The sequence below is a fragment of the Colias eurytheme genome, chromosome 11 (genome assembly GCF_061535395.1).
Source record: "Colias eurytheme isolate Ceu_HAF_F1 chromosome 11, ilColEury1 Martin Lab GWU primary, whole genome shotgun sequence".
NCBI lineage: Eukaryota > Metazoa > Arthropoda > Insecta > Lepidoptera > Pieridae > Colias > Colias eurytheme.
Window position 1 is genome coordinate 6,641,352 of NC_142990.1, and position 15,198 is coordinate 6,656,549.

The 15,198-nt window shown below is 30.9% G+C and overlaps 1 protein-coding gene across 1 annotated transcript; it reads right to left on the reverse strand.

The window, feature by feature from the left end:
- Positions 1-7,809: 7,809 nt before the first annotated feature.
- Positions 7,810-15,125, reverse strand: Orc3 (origin recognition complex subunit 3). The gene is made up of 13 exons (XM_090107350.1): positions 14,902-15,125; positions 14,190-14,336; positions 13,928-14,106; positions 13,422-13,530; positions 13,087-13,310; positions 12,840-12,987; positions 12,291-12,416; positions 11,748-12,062; positions 11,156-11,545; positions 10,885-10,981; positions 10,385-10,521; positions 8,573-8,757; positions 7,810-7,966 (listed from the first exon to the last, which is right to left on the reverse strand). The coding sequence occupies exons 1-13, from the start codon at positions 14,926-14,928 to the stop codon at positions 7,870-7,872; spliced, it is 2,181 nt and encodes a 726-aa protein (XP_089963476.1). The 5' UTR covers positions 14,929-15,125; the 3' UTR covers positions 7,810-7,869.
- Between the last annotated feature and the right edge of the window lie 73 nt (positions 15,126-15,198).

Consider the following 15,198-nt stretch of genomic DNA (forward strand, 5'->3'; position numbering starts at 1 on the left):
GTTTTTCATAATATGTATTATCTTCGGGCCAAGGATTTTTATAAGTTTTTCTGTCATACAAAGGTAAAATTCAATATTGTTTCAAATTTAATGTTTAGTCTTGAGTTTGGAAATAAATATAATATAATATATTATTTCATGCAAACCGTGAATTGAATTTTATTTTTATTCTTAAATTATTTCAAATAAGGTTGAAATATGGTAAAAATGGGAAATATTAGAAAATGTGAATTTCTAAAACGTGAGCTCGTGCAAAATTTTCATTTGCTTTACAAGTTAATTCTTTAAGTATTTCATTCACGTGTGATTGCACTTTGCATGCATCTATTCGAGAAATTGTTTTTTTTTTTTTAATTTAAATTTCATACCTACTAGTTTTTAGATAATGTTTATGAATAATATAACATAAACAATAACTGCATATTTAAGTAAAATTATTGGTGTAAAGAAATCATACTCTAATTATAGGAAAAAATATTGACATTACATAATATTTAATGTTAACTTATATTTAACAGCTTAGTTGAGGACCTAAAATAGCTTTTGGTCATGGGTTATTCTAATAAATAACTTAAAATTACTTTGAGTACCTACAGTAAAGTTTCATCCAAATCTATACAGTAGTTTTTACGTGAAAGATTTACAAACACATACCTACTTATATTATATATCCATCCTTTTAAGCTTTTGTATTATGATATCTATTAGTAGGAAAGGATTAAGGCAGCGAAACTGGGGAGACTTTAACTATGCTTTCCCTTGCAAAAGATAAACATATCAGAACTTTTATTGATTTCGGATTTGCGTAGATGTTAATGATATACATAATATAATAGGTATCTACTTGACTGCATAATATTTTGTTAAATTGTGTACATGATGATCGAAAAATGAATATATGTAATTATAATATTATGTCTGTGTTTGAACACGGAATCACTGATGGCCATTCGACAATTCATCCCCCTTATGGGCCCTCTTCACAATGGGCAGCGTTGGGCGAGTAGCGGCAATCACGATAGTGTAGAGAGCCTATGTCTGAACGGCCGTCGTTGTTGATGTTTATTCGTAAATTCGTAATCGCCGTAATAACGGCAAATATCAACGATCATTTGTTGGACCAACGCTGTCGATACATTACGTTCAAAATGCGTTGTCATATTTTTTAAGAACAATGTAACATACCTACTCTTGTTTAAAAATTGCATAAAAAATAATTATGCGACCAGTTTTTATTATGAACCTATCAATATGTTTTTGTAGACGAGCAGGTATCTTTTATGAGGGCAGGTAAATTCTTTATTAAAATTCAAGTTTTATAGGTCTTAATAATATCTCAAATGCTATCCTATGACCTGCGTGACCTAATAATATCTTAGAATTATCATGTCTTATAGCTCACGAATTAATAATATTAGGTACGTTTGATGCTTGAAATTTGCGGATTACAAAAGTATTACCTATGTACCTTTTCTGTAGGCTTCATTTTGAAGAAAATAAATTGTTATTTTTTACAGAATTTTGGAAGTAAAAAAATCTTGAGTTCTTGTTCCTTCATCCTTCCATTCTATTTTCTTGGAAATTTGCCTAGTATGCAACAAACAGAATAATGGGAAATAAATATTATCTAGTTTAAATTCAAATTATACCTAATTGCCTCATTAAATTAAAGGAAGCCTGAGAATATTCGAAATTATTAATATCTTTCACAATTTACAATTCAGTGCAAGGCAATCATATTGGTTTTTAGTAGGTACTTTTCAAAGCCGATGAGTCTAAAAATTACAAGAAATAGTTTTTATTTTTCTTGCTCATTTTTACCAACAGGAGTGAACAAAGGAGAATGGCGAAACTGGGCCTAACAAAATTAGGGCCTTACAGATATCATAATATATTTAAAATTCATTATGTTATTTTTAATAATTCTTGGTAAAATATTGACTTCTGATTCTATGGGAAAACAAATGTTTGAAAAAAAAGATAATGTGTTCACTCGGCATTGTTATTTAGATTTCTATGACTACCGGTCTTATCAAGCAGAGATTGTCAGTGCTGTCAGGAGTAAAATAGTCGATATATCGATTAAAACGAATGAATATTTATTTTCATTTTTAGTTTTATATAAAATTCAAATGCTTTATAAATCAGAAATATAAGTTAACTGCGATACATATTTTATTTTTAACTTTTTAGCACGCTATTTATTTAGGTAATTCTACACATTTTTACTCATGGCGGCCGCACTTTGTAAGAATATTTCTGAAATGTAGCTGGCCGCTTCAATTTTAATTACAATGTCATGTTTGTCGTTTGACTTTTGACATTTGATTGAGGTTTTTCGTTTCGTGGTTAACTTATTTTCTTCATCTTTATCGACTTTCGCTACGTATTACGGACACTGACGATCTCTGTTATTACTACCAACCAACGCTTGCACACCGGACTTTGATTACCTGCCTTTACGACTCACTACTACTACCCTACCTGGACACCGACTTTGCATCCGATTTTTCATTTACAAATATGAACTGCATCAACTGTGGTATTAATGCTAATCGTAACAATGCTATACGTATGCATTTGTTACAAGATAACGCAATAATATCAATTATAGATACAAGGGTGTGCTGCTCCTCTAACGGTTAGTGGATTAGTATTATCTAAGGTATTTAGTACTAGCTATTGAAATCAAACAAAATCGTAAACACACATTGTTTTATATATATACTAGCGGTCCACCCCGGCTTCGCCCGTGGTACCTACATGTTTAAACTATCCTATCTCTCAAGTTGGATCGAACTCCACATGGTGTGCGAATTTTATTATAATCGGTTAAGTGGTTTAGAAGTCAATTGAGGACAAACATTGTGACACGAGATTTATACAGGGTTAGGTACTTGTAAAACACCGGCAATATTCACTTTCTTTTGTCCAATTGTAATATTAATTCTTTATTTGTAGATCACTCACTCTGATCACATATGTGATGCATGCTGGAAACTTACAAATGATTCTTTGAGGATTGAAAATCATGAAGAAGACACTGTAACTCTTGGTCATCAACGTGTATGCATTTATTGTGGACGTTCTGTATTGCGCACACGGTTTCATTTACTAAGAACTGATTCTCAACGCGATCAAAGAATGAGAGCAGTGGCCAGTGATATTAGAGTGGATATTACCTCGTCATTTAAGTTATTGAGTGTTTTGATAATATTTTAAGTAAAAAGTTGCCAATAATCTTCTTTTTAAATCTCAAAGTAAAAATAAAAGGTGTTTTAACAAAGTATTTCTTTACAGATTGGAAATAGAGCAACATATCTATGTCATTCTTGCTGGGTGAGGGCTCTCATAGGAAGGGAAGCAATAACAGTTTATTATTGTAATTGTTTAGTAGGAAGAAGAACTGTAGGTTGCTGCTGGCACGTTATGTGCATAATATGGTACCTTAGCTGGGCAAGATTTAATGCTGCCAGCACAGTTTCTGGATGATGTGTTAATTGTTTATGATGATAATGATGAATAAACGATTTATGAAAAAACGTGTTTTATTTTATATATAAGTACTTACCTACGATGTTTTGGTAGGTAATCTAAAAGAATAAAAGTTCGATCCAATATCTCTATTACCTAACTGTTCTTCTGTTACACTCTTTATCTAAATAATGTATATTATAGGATATAAACTTACCTCTACTTAGAAAGAAACAAAGCTATTCATTGAACTCGTGCAAACCTAACCTCAATTTTAGTGACGTTACATGCTCAATATCTCTGCTATCCCATAGAACAGATCTTTAATTGTTATATATATAGAATCTGTATATTTTTATCTATTTAACCCCACATAAATCATCAGTGTAACGATCAGGCCCAAAGTCCTATGGCAGTTTGCCATTCTCCTTTGTTTTGAATGTGATATCCGTACTCCGAATGTGAACCGTATAACATATAATAACACTGTAGTCTATTTCCGGGTTTTACGCAAAAATTACTGGACGGTTTTAAATAAATTAGGTAATGGTCTGGTCCGAACTTCCTCGGTCGAAATAATAGCACAATAATAGGGCGCAAATATTAAAAGCACGTAATTTTAAACAGAAATTATCTGCTTAGAATTTTATTACGAAATTCCTACTTTTAGCCATTAACTGCTATAGCTAAGTAAATTATGAAATAAAGTAGGTACCTACCACAGATCACATAAATAGTACCTACCTAGGTAGTAAGTGTGCTACTGTTTTCGAATCTTCAACCATTTCAAAAATTGACCTATATCAGTCAATTTTTGAAATGGTTGGCCACGCTGATCCCATACATAATATATTTTACACCACAACTTCTTAAACTTAGTAGTTAAGTAAATTGCATAAAATTTATGTTTAGGGACGTCTTGTAAATTACTTCTCCCAAAGAATCCCCTAACAAGGGAACTCATAGTGCACTGAAAGAAAAACGTCGTAAATAGGAAGTAAACTGCGGACATTATGTCGAATTCGAAGGATGTTTCTTAGTTTTATTTAAAACTAGCGGTCCGCCCCGGCTTCGCCCGTGGTACATGTTTACGTTTTCTCTACATAAGAACCATCCTCGTACTTCAAGGAATATAATAAAAAAAGAATTATCGAAATCGGTTCAGCCGTTCTCGAGTTATGCGCTTACCAACACATTTTGCGATTCATTTTTATATATAAGAAAGATTACGTAGACCGCGAGAGTGGTATAGAGATTTGGTTGTGGGGAGAGGTGACTCCGCCAGGGCTCCCACATACGCACGTACTGGTAATCCTGTACGTGCCTGTCATTCACCATCTCTGGGAAATCCTGTATAAATAGATGTCACCTTAAATTGTAATCTGTTATACATTACAATTTACATAGTTACTGGCTACGGCTAACAATTTAATGCGTTATTTTTCGGTAAATTAACATCTAAGAATCTTCGCAGCATCAGTACACTTGACCCACTTTTGGGATAAATAAATCGGTTATAATAAATAATCTCAGTTTTACAATCACATACATGACATAGACACATAAAATATGATAAAATATGATTAGCCGTGCCCGCAGTTTTCCCGAATTGCTCCGCTCCTATTTGTCTAATATATATATATTATATATATATACAATAGACTGTGTAGACATAGACATATTTTAAATATATGCAAATGTATCTCCAGGTATTTGTAATTTTTTTTTCTTATTGAGACAGGCTGACGCGCGCTCTCTGCGGTCCAGTTTTTATTATTTGGTCAGATACACGTTAATCATTAGTTATTACTTATTACAATAAGATTATAATGATTAAATTACCAATATTGATGTACTTAGGTACCTATACTTGAAATAGTAAATTGAACTGCTAAAAAGGGTTTCCTTTTTATTACTAGATACACATAAAGATGTCTTTATGTGTTCATAAAGGTATTTATAAGGTATCTCTTCTGAGCGTGTATTTGTCACTGAACCCCTTCTTAACGGCTGAACCGATTTTAATAAAAATTTTTAGTGGTTTCAGATAGATTCGAAAATGGTTATTTTTTAAATTCCAATATATTATGCGGAACAAAGGATTATTACTTATAGAAAAAATCATTTACAATGTCCAATATAGTGTAATAAAATTGTTAGCAATTGATGACCTCAACAACCAGCAAAACAAAACTTTGTGTGGCGGTCATCATAAAAAAATAACATATTTCATAAGACATAATATGTATTTTTATAACGTGCTTGGGCACAATATTGTATCAAAAGCATAATATCAATATGACGCACATAATTTATAAATTTTCCACAATAATATTTTTACATTTATCTTAGGCAACTAGTTTGATTTTTTTTTAATTTACTAATAGGTTTAATAAATGGTACCAAGGCCCATTATGTAAAACAAAAAAAAACTTATAGCTATGAACTTAGCTGTGAAATATTCAAACCTTGATTAACATTTAATTATGTTTTAATGATATCATTTATATCTTGTAGGTATCCTCGTCTTACAGCGGTGTTGCTGAAAACTCTAGCTTAGCCATTAAACTTTGACTAAGAGCTTATTTTTCAATGCTTGGATAAAACTTTATCCGTCCAATAAAGTATTACACGATAATATTAAAATGTCACCTGTAAACTGTCAATTGCGGGCAATAAGAATACATTTTGAAATGGTAGTTTTATACGATATTCGACGAATAAGTTTTAACCAAGGATTGAAAAATTAGCCCTTAATCGTTAACTTAGGGCTTACTTATCTTTTAACCAGGGTTTAAAAAATCGGCCCTAAAGGAAATAAAAAAAATGAAAAGCTTGTTTGTCTACACTAATATTGTTTATTTTACGAACTACGTATTTATATGTACCTACTAAAATCATTCATCGTCATCATCATCATCATCATCAGCCAGTAATTATTTATTTACAGCCCATTATGTTCCCACTGCTACTGCCGGCATAGGCCTCCTGATTTTTAATTAATGTGTACCCTCTTAGAAGCTCGCATCGGGGAATTACGTCGATAGAAGATGGGCATTATAATATGATAGTTTAATTTAAATTGGAGCGAATTCCTATTTGTTATTTAATTTTATTCAAGTAAATTTTCTTAATAATCACAATTCTTACAAATAACAATGTGAATGATTTTACATTAAGACTACTGTGCTTATGACAACTTGTGTATGTGTGTCTACTGGATTAGGTACCTTCCAAGTATAAAAAATATAGATATATATTATATATATTTTGGCGCATGTTTTTTACAAACTGTAAAAAAATCCAGAAAAAGCGTTATCCGCAATATATCTATTGAATTAATAATAGGTACCTCTCGTATCAATAAAACTTGAAAAGGTCAAATGTCAAAAAAAGGTAAAAACGTATAAAATATAATTATCAACTACGCATACGTCGCGGTCGATGCATAATTTTAAATGTTAGAAAAACTTGTCCAGAGAGACGCAAATAAAAGTGATGTGCTCTTAACCTTTCCAAAGGTCGGGTCCATTCTTTTTTACGTGAAATTATAATTCAAGGTCGTTTCGCATATACCTACAGTCAGTACGTTGACAAATGTGTGTCAACAAAGTTGTGTAATTTGACAGTATGAACAAATAACAGACATTGAAAATTACTTATTCAACTATTGACACGAGATGTAATTAAAATCGTCTGCTCGAATGATAAGTCTAACCAAGAGTCTAACACATATTTTATCGTCTTGTTTCAAGAAGTTATTGACCTACACACCTAATTCATATTAATACATACTGCCTATGAATAGTAAGATTGATGCTAATATAATTCATGATTTGTCGTTGTTTAATGTTGTTAACCAATAGATTAATTTTAATTGCTTTGTAACAAGTAGTTCAATTATTCTTGTTGCCAACATTATTATAGTTAAAAATCGTCTAATGGAATAATCACTGAATATTATAATACAAACTTCACGTTACCACTGTGACTACTCTACTCTGTCCAAGTTCATCCATAAAAAAGTAATTTATAATAATTAATCCTTCTCTATGTTTGTATCTGTCTATATTTTCTTCACTTTCACTTATTCAAATGTCGTAGACAAATTGTATTTTTATCGCATTTATTTTTAAATTATTTAACATAAGATATGTATATACTACCTATTTATTGTAATAATGTGAGGTGAAGGACACTATTGAAGTCAAACCAGGGTTATCTCGAGACTTGAAATTTACATAATTTTAAAATTAAAGATGAACTTATGAATAATTTCTTCAAGCCAGATTATAGTTTGATAATAGAATTCTAATCGAAATGAAATAAAGCACGTGAGCAAAACACAATTTATTAAAATAAAGAATAAATAAGTACACACAAAAACTTTCTGTATCACCAAGTGAGACGCATTACATGATCTGTCTTTCGTTTAGAAGTCTTGATAAAACCAAGGAACTGCAACTCGGCCACCGCCCGCGTGAACCTGACCCTGTTAGAAAATAGAAACATCAAAATACTATATTATTACATATTATTAAATAAGATTGGAATAAATAAAAAACAAATCCATATACTTAATTCAGCTTGGCTTTACCGTAGTATATTTTTAAGGAGCTTTTAGAGCCTTAGCCTAGATGCCTACCGCCTGGCTAAATGGTATGACTATAAGCTTAATGGTAATCAAATATAAATAGATTTTAGATTTTTCCTTCAAAAGACACATAAAATAACTTGACATTTATAACATTTGTATTCTCATTATAAATGCAGATCGCAACATAAATTCTAAAACATTTTACCCCCTGTGGCATCCTACTATTCTACTAATATTATAAATAAGATAGTTTGACCGAGATTTCGGTCAGCGCTTCCCTATCGTACAATAATAAAAATAAAAAAAATAAAAGTTTGTTAGGATGGAAGGAGTTTGTAAGAAATTACATATTATGTATGTTTCCTACTCTTTCACGGAAAAACCACTGAAAAGATTTTGATGATATTTGGCAGTGATGTAGCTTATGTACCAGAATAACATATAAGCAATACGAATACTTGCTTTTGCTAAACACACACAGCTAATATAGAAATAACTTACTGAATATTGACATCCTGAGCTCTATTTTCTTCCTCACTTTCTGGGCAGAGCACGGCGGCGAACGCTTGCAACCAATCATAGAGATTTATGTGTTTCCCACACTCCCGGTGCAGTTTGTACGCAAGGCTCACATCTGGCAACGTATCTGATACGCTTTCAACCGAAGGTAAAATACAGCATGAACACTGAAATATAATAAATAATAGCTAGTTAATAAAAACTATAAAACACTTTACCAAAATTGAAATATTACTACATATTATATTGTTTGAATTAAATCTGTCGTTTTAAAGTGGATCACATTCGAGTCTAATGGAGTTAAAAAAAAGCTAAAGAAACAAACACACTTTTTATCCAAACTCTTTGGGTTAACTACTTCATCATCAGAAAAGCTCAATGGTAAGGTACATTGTGATTGGCGATGTGGATAAAATTTTCCTTCCTAAATTATATTATTGAGTTGCATAGTTACAACTCGACGCATAGATAAAAGCAAGTTAACCCTACAGTAGTCGCGTATCTAAAAGTGACGTGTGAGGTCGCGTAGTCTACAATGGTGTAACATTTTTAAAACAAGTACACAAATAAATTAAAAAGTCTGTTTATTTATTTATAAATCTTCATTACTATATATTTTCTATTTAAAATAATCAACAAAACATACAACAATATCTTCTTTGATTAGAAAAAACATCTACAACAAAAAATACCTCTTTTTCAGTCGTAATACCACATAAATCACAATATATGAGGTCAAAAAAAAACATATACATAAAAACCTAGTCTAATCAGTATTTTGCTAACAAAATAACAATACAATTTCAAAATGGTCAGAACATATAAACTTTTTGCAGCCAGGAGGGGTTCTTTTTTCAGCTTCCAAGCCAGCGTCGTCCATAAGCCGGCCGTGCCGCCGTCATTTCCATGGCACTTGCATGGCACTTGCATGGATTTTGTATGGCATTTGCATGGCACTGCGAATTTTGAGGAGCTCCTGTTGCACAACTACGCGCACCCGACTCTCCGCGCTGCACAGAGTGCATGCAGCAATTATTCAACTTAGAGTACACGAAGGATGAAATAACTAGAGCAATTAGATTTATAGAAATTTGCAATTTTGTATCACTGGATTACACGTGTAGACCACGCGACTACAGACTGTAGGGTTAACATATTATTCAAAGTGTAAGCTTGAACGATTTATTTTTTGAATAAATTTGTATAGAAATTGAATATTATTCTTAGAAAATATTACTTACGTATTATAAATGTGTATAAAATAATTAAATATGTAAAATTGTTAGATAGAGCATGAGCTTGTACAAAATGAACATATTTTACTTAATAATCTATACTAATATTATAAAGAGGAAAGGTTTGTATGTATGTATGGTTTTCACGCATAAACTACTGGACCGATTTTGATGAAATTTGGCACAGATAATCTTTAGACCCTGAGAAAGAACATAGGCTACCTTTTATTGCGAAATATGTACCACGGGCGAAGGCGGGGTGGACCGCTAGTTATTCATAAAGCTGCATAATACATATCTTACTAATAATGATAAACATGAAAGTTTCTGAAGATGGATGTGTTTGTTTCACGCTACTACAAAACAACTGAATTTCAATAATATCTATGCCAGCCTGCAGATCCGGCCGCGGATGAAACAAAATAAACCAACTATTAACAATATAGAGATAAAGTTAATTATTTAATAACATATTTTAATAGTCATTCAAATGTTTATGAATGATTTATAACTACTATAAAAATATAACAATGAAATATTATATTCTACATTAACATACCTGTAAATAATACGATGGGTTACTGAGTGCCATGTGTAGAGCACCGCGCGGTGAACCAACAATCTGCTTCTTTACATTTGACACTTCGGTGAAGAATACAATTTCATGAAATGTTTGCGTGTGCGGCGGAAGAAGACCTTAAAATATAAATAAAGATATTTTTCCTTTTTTCAATTTGCATTTCATGATTGTTACTTTGTAAGTCTTAATTACATAAACATAATTTTATAACGAAAATAATTAAGTGAATAGTTAGGTGTAATACTGTAAAAAAATCTTAGTGAAAATTTAATGTTGAAGCAGCTGCTGCATAATATAATACTAGTGTCATTTATAATTCAATGATTCATTCAAATTTGTTTGAAAAGCGTTTATGCACAATACCTGTGAGTTTTAACTAGCAAAAATGCACGAGAGAATAATTTGTGACGCCTATAAAATTTTATCATTTTTATTATTGTAATTTTTATTTTTTTGTTACTTTTTCATTACATTATTACCTTTTTTAAACATTCCCTCCAAATAACTGACAAATCTTGATCTTATCATTTCAAATTCCGATTGTATTCTATCCACTCTTGTTGCTTTGAGCAGTTTCTGTAATATAAAATTTTCAAGAATTATGATGTATTCAAAAATGCTAGTTTTGAAATGGAATGCATAAGACACTTCACATAAGACATTTCACTCAGGGCTTTCCTCATTTAGATTATTTTTTTTCCAAATCTACCCTGCTTTTATAAGTATTTGAGATATTATAGCATTCCTTACCTCTTTCAATTTATAACGATTCCCCGATTTGAGGTCCATATTTTCCAAATCATTTTCAATTTCCATTTCATCATTATTACTTGATTGTATAGTTTCATTACTTGCATTTTCGATTTGCCTCAGAAACGTTATGAGGTATACTCTAACACTTTTTACAAAGTCCTCCCCTAACTCTGTACTAATATTGACTTGATTATTTTTCGATGGCGTGGACCGTAGAGGTTTTACAGGCGATATTGTTTGTAGAACATTGTTAACGACTTTAATAGCACTTTGAATGCTATCTATCAATTTGACTTGAGATTGAAAACCTAATAGCTGCATACATTCTTTGAAACCTTCTGTTTCTGTTACGTGTTCCACGGCGCATCTGGCGTATATTTCACGTATCTGCAATTCAAACATTTTAAATATAATCAGTATATGCTAGCTGAAAAAAAAGTGACTGATAACATGACTCACTATCTTACTGATGATGAATCAATGAAATTGATTGATTCTTCAGTCAATTTTACCAACTATTTTCATAATATAAATTACTTTTAGAATAAAAGTAACTAAATTCAAGAGTAGTAGCCGAGTAAGTACTTACTGACTTCCCTAGTATATTTTTCGGTAGATCCTTCAGAAAAGATGCAAGCAATCTCACACATAAATAAAAACTATAAACATAGTCATGCAGTTTGTGCATTTCCTTCTTTAGAACTTCTCTGAAAAAATTATTGTCTTCAAAGAGCCCAATCTTAGTGTGACAATCTTGCACTTCTAAAAATGGTCGGAAAGATAATAGTTGTCTTATGTTTTCTAAATCTTCAGAAGATAAACTCGCAACCGCTGCATCTATACTCTCTCTGTCACAGCAAAGTGATTTTATATTGTCACCGTAATAATGATCCATCATGCAATACTGAAACATGAGAAGCAATTATTTATTTATAATTATTATAAAAAAAACCTAATAAGATACAATTTCAATAAAATTCAAGACCTTTTAAACTTTACCACATCTCTATTGATTGGAATTAAAATTTTAAACTAACAAAAATGCAAATATTATGAAATTCTTAACACAGTCTATTCTTATCTATTTAGATTTATAAAACATTTTTTCATTGAATAAGTATATAATATTTACCTTAATACTTTGAATAAGACCAGTAACAGAAAAATCGTAGAACAAAAATACATCTGTCAACAGTTCAAAAGCTTTTCCTGATAAGTGAAACGGGCTGGTATGAGTCAGAAAAACATTCTCTAATACCTGTAAATACCATATTATACAGTAAATAAGGGATGATAATTATAACATATACAGACAATATTAATTAATGCAACAATTTTTTTTGAAGTGAAAACTTCTTTAGCGGCAAAAAATGCTCAACTTTTTCTGTAATGGGTATAAAATCTTAAACTCGCGTCAGGACACGTGACGCGAGTTTAAGATTTATTATTAGAAGATACCATTCCAAAATATCAAACATGCTCAACGTTAATAATCAAGTTTTCACTTCTGCCCGCAACTCCCGGAGTGCAACCCGTCTTTTTTGTTTTTTATTTAAACATATGTTTTAATTAAAAACATTAAAAACTTATAAAAAATAACTAAAAATACAACTACAACTAAAAATAATATAAAATCATATAATACCAACTAAAATTAAACAAACATACCATGCAAACTTACTTGATTCATATAAACATGGGAAGGATGGGAATGAAATACTTTTATCAAAAGTTTGGAGGAAACTTGATATGGGAACGACTTATGCAATGCTGACACAGATGTAGCAACACCAAAAACTAATACTATGGGCAGTACAGCTACATACGAACTAAAAAGAAAAAAATCATAAAAAAACACAAAGTATAAGTATTTACTAAATGCATACAACAAATTAGATATCAGACATAGGTACCTTACGATCTCTTACCTTACGATCATAACAAAGTCTTGTAATATATTACAGTTAAAGCTTTCAAAGTCAGGTATTATAATAATTAAAGTTTGCTGGACAACAGTATGCTTCTTTTTCTTTGGTGAACATGTTTCCTGTTTGTTTTTATACCAATTAAACAATGTCTTCATAGTACAGTGACTCTTCTTAAGCTTAGGCTTTGGTACAGAATCCTCATCAACACTCTCCACAGAATTATCCTGTAAATAAATGAAGCATTGCTGGTTATACTCATTATCATTATTAACAATACCCTTAAACATAATCTTGGGTATATTTTTACATAAAAATATGTATATAGTTTAACTTACAAATTCATTTTCCCCATTGATCAATTGCCAAACTGCACTTTCCACTAAATGTTTCACAGATGAAGCGTCTTGAGAATTTACCATAGCTACATATGGAGTCACTTCTTCCCTATAAAAGTAATCCAGATTGATGTAAAGTTTTTATTTTTGAATGTAAATAATTTGTCTTCTTATTAAACAAATTTAAGACACAGTAAAACAATAAAGCGCGTTACCTACGGTGAAGATACTATAATATTTTATCTTAAGATACGGTAATATTTTATAATATAGTATCTTAAGGTATCCGGTATCAGCTTTCGGACCATCATTTTTCTTTTTGTCATTGCGTACTAAGACCCCTGTAGAACCGCCATCACACAAATGACCCACAAAATTGCGGGTCAGTAGATACCTTAAGATACTTACTGTAATATAAAATATAACAGTATCTTAAGATAAAATATTATAGTATCTTCACCATGTGTCACGCGCTTAAGCCCATGCAATAAAGAAGAAATTCATACCTCAATATACTAATGAGAGATTTAAACTGGTTCACATGATCAGGTTGGTTGACTCCCGTTAATAAGGTTGCACTTGGTATAATTCCCTCTAAACTATTTAATTCATTGTCTTGATAAGATGTTTTCAAATAACTTACAATATCATTTAGTAAAGTACTGTATGTTTTTTCATGTAGTTCCTGTTAATTGAGATAAAAATAAAATAAAAAATCCAGTTACTTAGGTCTACCCAATATTTATGCAATGTGATTTAAAGTATTACCTTCAGCTGCATCTCAACAGAATCCCAGTTATTCTTAAATGTAACAAACCATTGTTCTTTTGAAAAAATAGCATCAAACATAGAAAGCCGGTGCTTTTTCTTAGACTTCTTTACATTTTTGAATCCATTTGGAAATAAAAAGACTCCCTGTAATTATAAATAATTTGGAAAATCCAAAAGTGCACGCCTCATAATTTTTTTTAATAAATATTTATTAATTATTATTTTTGTTTATTTAATAACAATTAAACCACATCGAATCAGACCCTGAAAAATGAAAGGGTTCTATTCCTGAGCATACTCAAGCGTAAGAGAAAAAAAAAGACTCGATTAGTAAAGTATTTCGGTCGCTATCGTGTTAACAAGAAAAAGGATCCGCACATACAGACACACGGACGTCCAAGACAGAACTTTTTTAAACTGTTTTTTAACTAGTTTAAATAACAAAAATGACATCAAAAATATCATGAACGTTAAAAATAGTGTTTTTTCTTAATATGTGTGTGTATGTATTATCTTACAAGTGCAATGTATGATACATAAAGACATTTTAAGTTTGAAAAATCAGATGTTTTGCGCGAAGTGACAGTAGTACCCACCTCAACGCTTCGCTTATGAGGCGTGCAAAATCCAGATGAATCATACAAGTATAATAAAAAAAGGGTTCATTTAATGATTATTAGCTCATAATAATTATTGATGATATTTTTACCTTAGACACTGATATTGTGGATTCCATGACAAAAACATATACTTCTAACGTATAATTATTACAATACAAAACATTGATTCTTAACTTCTTTTGTACATAAAAGTTATATTAGCAAACGTTTATTTAACCAATAATGAATAAATACAATATACATATTATAATGAAATAGGTTTTAAATTTAAATTTTATACTCGCACTCGCAGCCAGTTTCTTCATCGCAGCCAGTTGCAGCTTGATATTTTGTTTTGACATTTGACAGCTTGACAATTGACATTATGATTACATAGAATATACAAA